Raw genomic sequence first — 10,368 nt, 5'->3', positions numbered from 1 at the left:
CAAAGAAAACGCAAAATGTATGAACACGACTGAAACACAATAACTCAAACAATAACAGAATAAACACAAACCCTAAACACAAAACTCAAAACTCAAACTCAAAACACAAAAATACAAACACAAACAGAGAAAGAAGAGAGCTCCAATGTGAATAAATCAATGCAGTAAATGAATGTAAGAGTGTATAAAATACTCAAGGGCAAAGTGGCAAGTAATGACGGCCATCAAAGACAGACCCAACTACTATAAACACCAATTGAAGTTGTAGGAGTGCTAAATAGTGAATGGTAACAGGCTGGTCACCAAAACGCTGCAATCTAGAGGCCGCAGACTCATAAACACAGTAGTGTACCATTGAGGAAGGGCTGAAAACTGATCACCTAAGGCTGAAATCAGCGAGGCAAAAGCAAAGGAGAGTGTGCTGATGGAGGGCGGCCTGCACAGCTGTAAAATGCAGACTGAAAACAGGTGGAAGTAGTGAAACGGTCTGTCACTGTCAAAGTGCTAGCTGGCTGATGTTGTACAGTGTGCTAATCAGCAGGGTGGCAAATGGAAATTGTCAACATAAGCTCTCTGGGGCAGGAGAAGATGTCACCAACAAATGAATGCAATCATCACCAGGCAGCAATGGATAGGCTGATGATGACATGGCAGCAATTGCATGGGCTGGACAGCCATCGATGAAGGCTGATGGCTGAAAATTTGCAAAACAAGATGGGGCTAAATGGTGGGCAGCTTATCTATTTATAGATGCAAAAGGATCCTCCCAAATTAGGGTTTTGCGTGTGGGACACAAAAACTCTCTAGGATAGCTCCCTGTTTAATGAAACTTTTGGTAATTTACATATTTGGGGCTGTTTTAAAAAGCTAATCAGATTGTAATGCATTTTAGCTCAACACTAAGGTTGGTGATGGTCTCAATCAGATCCCCAAGATCACTATTCTTTCTTTTATAAAAATCCCAACTACTTTCTATCTTTCTCTAAAGAGGTTGTTTATCAATCAAATCTCACTTCAAAAAGATTTGGAGAGTCGTACCTTGAAAATCCTAGGTGGTCCATACACTCACAAGCTCACAACCAAGAGAAAAGTAGTGGAAAAGTATTCCATCAAGGTTGGATTACGGTTTAAGCAACGCAAATTGTGTGCACCCTTTGAAGAGATTATTTGTAAGAAAACTTTATAAGTGCCATAATGCACCTAGTGCAAGACACTCACATATTGATGGAAAGCAAAATGGGACTCAATATACTCACTCAGGTGTAATTTTATGAACTTCATCCTTGAGGATATTTCTAAGGACAACAATCGTTCATAAAGGAGGGAATGTTACATCCTTAGACATCTAGGATGGGCAACCTACAACATTAGTCGCACCTTTGGATCACTTCAAAACTCAATGTGAATGCATCCTTAGGATAGGCAACTCATCACTCATACAAAGAGGACTCAATAGCTCATTTATGCCATGTCGTGTGTGATCGCCACACTTGATACTCTAGGCCAAATGCTATCATGTCCATAACCAAGATGGTGTGGGTTAGTGGTATGGAATGCAATCCCCTAGGACATAAGCATGACCCACTATGCTATTAATCTCAAGCCTTATTTGCTCTCTAGCTAAGAGGTAACTCTAATGTCTATTGCCTTATGGTTCTTTCTATGTGAGTATGACTTGTGAGGTGTCTCATGTATAGGTTGGGTCATTGGTGGACATTTTATACCAAAGTACAAAACATTAGTCCACTATACAACAATGTTGAAAGCAACTCTTCCAATTCGACCCACAAAATGTCCTAAACCCTAAAAAAATTTGGGCCCACAAAATGCCCTAACCTTAAAAAGGGAGAGAGCTCCTAACATAGCCCACCAACTCAATGATAAGACTCACATGCAAGAATGTCCACTTGGCATATATTATTGAACAAATCAAAGTTAAGTCAACCAATACGAATTTGCTTCGACTAGAATTGACCTTGTAGTGATGTGCTCTTAATTACACATGCAATAGCAATGGATGTATAAAACATATAATGTGATGGATAGTATATACAACTAAATGAATCAAGTTAAGTCAGCCAAGAAGAGTTTTCTTTGCTCACAATGAGCTTGCAATCATGTGCTCTAACTATGCATACATATATGATGGCAATGCATAGTTGTGGGAAACTGGAAAACAGAAAGAGAAATGGAAACGAATAGGGCAAAACTTTGGAGTTCTGGTTTCCAGTAACAGAAAGAGAAAGGGGAACAGAAAGGAAATGGATGTATCATAGCCTGTAATGTGCAGTTTAGAAAAACTTGCCTCATACAATGGCCCATCACATGAAATTTCCCCCAAATAGTGTGATTAACACCAATTTATGCGATCGCTTGGAAACTCCAAAATTTATGTAATCGAATCACATGGTTAATTGGGTCTCTAGCCAGAATCCCTCAAAAACAAGAAACAAGGGAGAAGAAGAGACAGATGCAAGACTTACGCCATCAAATTGATACGGAGATGGTGGCTAAGCTCCAAAAAGAGATCATACAACTGACCAATGTCGGCCGCATTGCCGTGCGAGTACAGGAGAGTGAGCCGTGCCGCCGGGTGTTTGATGTAGACAGCAGCGATGTCGTTGCCCAGGGCAGTGCGGAGCGAGAGGACGTCGACGTTATTGCGCGGGGCCGCGTCGGACAGCCTCAGGCTGCCCGTGAGGGCGTCCTTGACGATGGTGTAGGAGGGAGGGCTGGGCGGGAAGAAGGCGAATTTAGATGCCACAGAGGAGGTGACGGCACCCATGATGGCGATGATGGCATGGCTCCTCTTCTTCTTCTTCTTTCTCTTCTTCCTCCTCTCCACAGCAGCACAAGACAGAGCAGACTGCGACGTCTAAAAATATGGCGCATTTTTTCTATTTTCTTTATTTGGGAGTCATGGCCAACTCACATTCTAGGCCATGATGATCCATCCTTCACCACAAAAACGCTTTTCTCGACTTATATAATATATTATTAGCTGCGGAACGCTTTGGAAGGTTGTGGTGAGCGAAATTGCCGTGCTATAGCATGACAACTTCACTTAACAATCCATTTCTCATTTTTCTCTCTCCTCTTTTTTTCCTCTGCTTTCAATTTTTTAATTTTTTCTCTTTTTATTCTCCCCTCTCTCTCCTCTCTTTTCCATCTCTCTCTCCCTCTCCTCTTTTTTTTAAATTATTCTCTCTCTCTCTCTCTCTCTCTCTCTCTCTCTCTCTCTCTTTTTAAATTTTTTCTTTGTCTTTCTTCTTTTTTCCTCTTTGCGCTTTCCTTCTCTCTCTCTCTTTCTTTCTCGTAAATTTTATATTTTCTCTCTCTATAATTCTTTTTCTCTATGTTTCCCCTCTCTCTCCCTCCCTTTCCTTTTCTTTATTTTCTCTCTCTCTTCTTATTTTAATTAAAAAGAAAGTTTAAATTAAAAAGTTTAATCTAACAAAGAGAGAAAGAGAGAGAGAAAACCTAGGCCCTACACATAAGAGAGAGAGAAGGGGGAGGAGTTTAATTAAAAAGGGGAGGGGAAAAGAAAGAGAGAGATTATAAGTAAGAGAGAGGGGAAGGGGGGAGGCTTTAATGAAAAAAGGGAGAGGATGGGGTTTTGATTGAAAAAGGGAGGTTTGGAAAAGGGGGTAGGTTCAGGGCTTTCTCTCTCCTTTTCTTCTCTCTGTCTCTCTCCCCCCTCTTTCCTCTCTTTTTTATTTTTATTTTCCTCTCTCTTTCTCGTAAATTTTATATTTTCTCTCTCTATAATTCTTTTTCTCTCTATTCTCTCTCTCTCTCCCTCCTCTTCTTTCTTTTTTGCTCTTTGTATATATATACATACATACATACATACATATATATCCTTATTTTAATTTAAAATAAATTTTAAATTAAAAAATTTAATCTAACTAAAAGAGAAAGAAAACCTAGGCCCTACACATGAGAGAGAGGGAGAGGGGGAGAAAAAAAAAGTTTAATTTAAGAAGGACTGTTCTCTTTCCTCTTTTCCCCCCCTCTTCTCTTCTTCTTCTTCTTCTTCTTCTTCTTCTTCTTCTCTCTCTCTCTCTCTCTCTCTCTCTCTCTCTCTCTCTCAAAGTGTGTAAAAAACTATGTTCAAAAAATTTTAAATTTAAAAAACTTTTTAAAATATTTCATCAAAAGAAAAGTTTAAATAAAAATTTTTAATCTAACTGAGAAAGAAAGAGAGAGAGAGAGAGAGAGAGAGAATCTAGGCCCTACACGTGAGAGAGAGAGGGGGGGGGAGGGAGGGAGGGAGGGAGGGAGGGAGGAGGAATTTAATTAAAAAGGGGAGGGGGAAAAAAAAGAGAGAGATTATAAGTGTGAGAGAGGGGAGGGGGTTTTAATTTTAAAAAGGGAGGTGTGGGGGGGGAGGTTTTAATGAAAAAGGGAGGGGGAAGAGAAAATGAGAGATTACAAGTGAGAAAGAGGTGAGGGGAGGGGGCTTTGATTGAAAAAGGGGGTAGGTTAGGGAAGCCCTGAGGTTCAAGGCTTTTCGAACCTATAGCAAAAATAATATAGTAGTAAGATATCATGATGTGACTAGGAGTTAAGCCACATAAGAAAATATTTTACCTTCACAAGTCCATGGAGTGACTCCATGAATCTACCGGAGTTCGTAGGAGTTGTTAATTGGAGATTGGTCCATAAGACCTCTCTCCTCTATGTGTTCTCTCTCTTCCTTTTTTCATTCTCTCTTTGCGACCTAGACTCACATGTGGCTGCATAGCCCCAATGTCCAAGTTGATGGAGTGGCTCTTACTATGCATTGCATAGTTCGCAAGCTTGCGAAGCCAAGCATTTTTGTGAGGATAGGAAAGCAACCATTTTATCCCCTTACTCACTTGCCTGATGTAGGTAAGTGTTGCTACGAAAGAGAATGCGCAAATAATTCTCCTTTGTGGGGTGTGTGTGTTGGGGGGGTGGGGGGAGAGAGAGAGAGAGAGAGAGAGAGAGAGAGAGAGAGAGAGAGAGATTTTGTGTGAACTCCTTCCTACACTGACCTCAGAAAGTGGCCACTTTACACCAATGATACACGCACTCACTCTATGGTATGCATTCTTAATGGAGGTTTAAACCAACTTATAAATGCTTAGAAAGGTAATGTGATATACTAAAGAGTGCCTTCTCTATATGTGTGTGTGTGTGTGTGTGTGTGTGCGCGCGTGCGCACGTGCATGAGATAGTTTATCATTGTGTCTAGGTGTTTGTTGGGTGTCATGTGTTTGGGGATACACACGAATGCACACACACACTCAGGGAGTGTGTGAGCCTGTGCATGTTTGCGTATGTGCATGTGTGTGTGTGTGTGTGTGTGTGTGTGTGTGTGTGTGTGTGTGTGTGTGTGTGTGTGTGTGTGTGTGTGTGTGTGTGTGTGTGTGTGTAGGTATTTGCTAGGGGGCATTCTATATTGTTCCAATTATTTATGCACAACACCACAATAAAACAAAACAATGAAAATAGTGTGGTTGTATGTGGCAAATGAGATGGCACTGTGCTTGGATTTTAGTTGAAACATGAGGAGAATGTGGAGATCAAGGTGAAGGGTGTGGATTCAAGCATAAGAATAAGCAAAGCACCTCCAAAGTTGCATATCCTCAAGTGCCATATCACTATTAGACATGCACAAGGCCAAATCTCAAAGAGCATGGGTTGAAGATAAAAATAAGTGCAACTCAAGTAATCAAAGAGAGATTCATCATTGATTGCTACATTAGCCAAGCTTGCATATGCCTATTACCATGAATTCTTCCCATGTAATAAATGTTTATTACTTTAACAAAAATAACTTTTACTTTGGTAGCTTTTCACTAGTAGTTTCTTAATCATTGACCTTGCACATATAAACAAATGACATTTTCACAAACAAAATATAGTGCAACTTGATGTGCTAGAACTAATCAATATTTTTACAATTAAACAACCTAAATACAACATCATTGTGATTGAAAGATCCACTTCAAAGGCCGGTTCTCCACTTGTGATGCATGGCATATAATTAGAAAATCAATCAAACTTTTTATAGCTAAATAGCTAAACGCAACATCACTATGATTGAAAGATCCACTTCCAAGACCGGTTCTACACTTGTGATGCATGACATGTGATTGGCCACGTAGTGTTGTTTTCCTTTTTTCAATACTATTGAGAAATGGTTCGAAAAATAATAGGAGACACATGCTATGCATCTTGTAGGCCAAAGTTTATTCACAATATAATATAATGAGTGATGATCAACAAAGTAGATGAATGGTGTTGCCAAAAAGTAATAGTAAAACATCTCCATTGCATACCATGCCAATCCCTATCTTTTTGTCATTGAGCAATTCATTTCTAGGAACTACCTACTTACAAAGCCCATTGGAGAGTTAAGGTTTCTCTCACTATATTTGCACAACATTGTCCCTATAGCTATTTTTGATGCATCAATATGCACATGGAAAGTGATTGTCTAATCTAGGGCTTATATGATTGGTGCTAAAATGAAAGCCTTCTTTAAAACTTCAAAGGCCTTTTTGCATTTCTCAAGTCCACGTAAATATAATCAATAACTTAGATAAGGTCTAGCGCGCATTTAATAGTGTAAAACTGAAGCAGCAATAGTACTTGATATAACCTAGGAAGCATAGAACTCTCATTGTGTTCTATGGTGGTGGAAGATCAACAATGATCTTAATCTATGTGATATTTGTAGTGATCGCATTCTTGAAAGTATGCACTCGAGGATGCATATGTGCTTAATCTAGAATTGGCATTTAAGGGATTCGAGGATAGTTGGTATTTCCTACACTACACAAACACTTGTCTAAGTTTGCCAAGATGCTCCTTCCACTTGAGTTTGTTAGTGGAGGGTGGGAAAATGCACATCGAGTAAGAGATGTCAAAGGTCATGTATGCTCTATTTATTTTTACAAATCAATCAATAAACCATTGATCTCTATTTATTTTTGCATATCAAGAAATAAACAATCAATCATTCACCTTTATTATTTCTTATGATGTTCATTCCTCTCTTTGTCTCTCCTCTTATTATTTTGAGAGTCTTGACACATGCTTACCCTTCTTCTTTTTCTCGTGCAGAGATCATCCATGAAGACCTCTAGAAACTTTTTCATCATGCCTGATCATACATATCGAACATTGGAAGGTGGCCAATGCATTGGTCAACCTAAAAGGCATCACAATGCATACAAACACCCCCAGTAAGTGGCAAAGGCTGTCTTGTACCTATCAGATAGGTGGATTTGCCCTTTGTTATATCCTAAGAATGCATCCATGAAGTTGTTAGCCTCCTTGGTGACCACTCTTTCTAGCATGTGATCGATATAAGGTAAAGGGTAATTGTCCTTCTTGCTTGCTATGTTTGCCTTCTTGCAATTGATACACACTCTAATCTCCCCATTCTTCTTCATGACTACCAGAATGGGTGATTTCCATTCCATGTATTCAATCTCTTATGTGAACCCTACAACTTGAAACTTATTGGTTTCCCCCATAGTAACTTGGGAAAACCTAGGTTTCATAAGGCAAGGTGGAGCCTTTACAAATATGACTTTGGATTCCTCCTATTCACTTCTTCATTGTAGGTCATGTAGAAGTTGGTATAAGGACCCTTTTTTATTGGCTCCTCCACATAAAGTGTAGATGCATCACTAAGAGAATGTGTAATGATTAGGCCAAGAGGTCTAAGGATTCTTGATGGATTTATGACAAGCCTAAGGGCTACTAGGCTCTACTCTAGTGGAATTAGCAAGGCTAAGTTTGCCCCCTCAGCATACAAATGTCCTCTATTGATTTGGATATTGGTTGGCACCATGCTAATTTTGGCAAGATAAGTCTTTAAGGGCTCTCCAATTTTGAATGTCATGCTCAAATATTCCCTAGCTAGAACCAATTCTATTTTAGGCTCACAACACTCATCTAATAAGTGGTGCCCTTAGGAGTATCATGTTGGCATTGATCTAAAGCTCTCTACTATCCTCATAAATTCCTACTACTATTACTTGATGCTAGTCACTTCTTGGGACATCGTTGATTCCTTATCCTTGCTTGTTTCAATGGGGTATTCTCTATGTCCACTCGATGTTGGGTTATCCTTCTCTTTTTCCTTATGTAGGTCATCTATCCTAATGGATTTTTCCAATACTATGCTCCATGAATCTATATTTAAGCTAGAAATGCTAGCTATAGTATCATATATTTCTTGCCTCCTCTAAGGCCTTTAATGAAATATTTGGCTATTACTTATCACTAGACTACTTTTTCATTATGGTTATTACTCTATCAACTAGGCTACTCCGAGTTTGGAATTCTTTTGTGTATGTTCTTGACTTTAGAGATATAGTTACTTAATAGATCAGCCTCCAATTGAGTCACATTCATAAGGTGAATGAGAAGATTCTTTGTATAATTGGCCCCTACAAACGTCTTAATGAACAAGTCCATCAAAATGGAGAAGTGTGCCTTCTTGTTATCATCCAAGCTAATGAATTACTTTTTGCCTTTGTCACCTAAGCATAGACCAAAGGCCTAAGCTCTTCTATCATCCTCTACTAACCCATTGGCAAGACAAACTTGATCAAACTTCTCCACAAATATATAAAGATCATCTCTTTTCTCGTGATTGTCTAGTGTAAATAGAGCTAGCCTCCCTTTATCTTCAAATGATCACTTTTGAGTTTTTGGGGAAAGTATCAATGTCCCATGAGATCAATATCATTTTTTGTTCTTGTTGCTTTAGATAAACTAAGGTTTCAACTTGGCTAATAAGCCTAAGGAGGCCCTCGCTTTGGTCAATATTAATGTGTTAAAGGGTCAACACTAAGACTTATATGGTTCGAGGTGGTTTTAGGTCTTGGAACCTAGATTGCTTGATAGATTAAACCTACATGATGGAACCGAGACTAAACCTACATGACTAAAGCTATTGAGGACCTTCACCATACAATAACAATTTATTAACTTGAAATTGATAGAAATACAATTTGAATTGGGTATAATTTTCTCCCATGCATGGGTGATCACCTCCCCCATCATGCATGTATTTGTAATATTAAATTAAGATTTTGTGCTTAAATTACATTGAAAACATCATTTTTGAGAAATTTCTTTTCCTCACCTTGCACGACTTGGTTTTGTGCAAAATAAATCAAAATACACTCTATTCTAATAGCTTTACATAAAATAATATTATGTCTTCTCTGATAAATACATCAAAATAAATCTATCGTGCATGTGCGCGTGCAAAGTCCTTGCCCTAATAAGCGTATACAAAATATAGTGCTTTGATAATATTTTTTTCCACTCCATCTAATTATGTACTCACCACAACACAACATGGATCAGTATCCTTCCATCTATCTACCAAGCATAATGCGACTAGTATCACATGTGTGCACTCGTACAATAAGTCACAGATCTTAAGGCAAATAAACAAAATCCACAATAATGAATTTTGGTAAAATACAGTGATAAACATAATTCCAAAACATTTCTTGGGAGTTAAAAAGCAATTGTTCCCAGTTAATAACTCAAATAAAAAAAAATGCAAGGGTGGCCAACCACATGTAGGTGCTACCTATTGTAGGGGTGAATTTGCACCATGTACTAGTGATGCTTACTATGGTGAATTTGCACAATAAAATTCCATGGACTCTTACACAAAACACTCCCTATTACGGTGAATTTATGCCCGTGGGATATTTAATGTGATTATAAGTAGTAGGTATTAATTAGATTGTTAGACTTAGCATTGATTTCAGTATCCATTGTGATTCTTCCATAGAATGATTTGTATACTTGAGTAAATATCTATGGCATTGATTTATTGTTCTAGTAGTCGTGTGGTCATGGTTAAGGATTATTTTAGAAACTAAAATTTTAGTATCTACCTCTAATAAAGGTGGGTCATCAACTATAGGTATAATTGGAGGTGTTTCTTTGAATGGTTTCAACAAACTGATATAAAAAGAATTATATATTTTCCAATGAGGAAGAATGTCCAATCTAAATGCGTTCTCATTAATCTTTCTCTTTCTCCTACTTGTTGCTTCCACTTGGGCTCTACCTTTCAATTGGCATCAAAACTTGGATCTCGAGGAGCTTCATTCATCATTTGCTTTAGCCCATAAAGAAGCTTCAGCTCAAGGTTTCATGGCAGCCATTATTTATTTCTCTCGATGTATGCATTAAGCCTTCTCTTGGCTTATTGACGAGCTCCCTAGAGCTTAGCTAAGCCTTTTTGAGTGCTGATTGAGATGAGAATCAGCTATTCTATACATTTTGAGTGGATATAGAGCATGTTACAAAAGTCATGGACAGCTATAACAACTTGACAAAACTCTTGTATTT

At 38.4% G+C, this 10,368-nt stretch overlaps 1 protein-coding gene across 1 annotated transcript; it reads right to left on the bottom strand.

Annotated features, from left to right (window-relative positions):
* Positions 1 to 2,479: 2,479 nt before the first annotated feature.
* LOC148008152 (uncharacterized) lies at positions 2,480 to 2,785 on the bottom strand. Its single transcript, XM_087674448.1, has one exon. The coding sequence runs from the start codon at positions 2,783 to 2,785 to the stop codon at positions 2,480 to 2,482; it is 306 nt and encodes a 101-aa protein (XP_087530574.1).
* Between the last annotated feature and the right edge of the window lie 7,583 nt (positions 2,786 to 10,368).

Source organism: Lygodium microphyllum, unplaced genomic scaffold (genome assembly GCF_053477565.2).
Source record: "Lygodium microphyllum isolate KBCC unplaced genomic scaffold, Lygodium_microphyllum_v1.1.10 scaffold_298, whole genome shotgun sequence".
Classification (NCBI taxonomy): domain Eukaryota; kingdom Viridiplantae; phylum Streptophyta; class Polypodiopsida; order Schizaeales; family Lygodiaceae; genus Lygodium; species Lygodium microphyllum.
This window is presented reverse-complemented; position numbering and strand designations above follow the sequence as displayed.

Coding starts and splice junctions, on each gene's coding strand:
- LOC148008152 (XM_087674448.1), bottom strand. CDS start 2,785: ATGGGTGCCGTCACCTCCTCTGTGGCATCTAAATTCGCCTTCTTCCCG.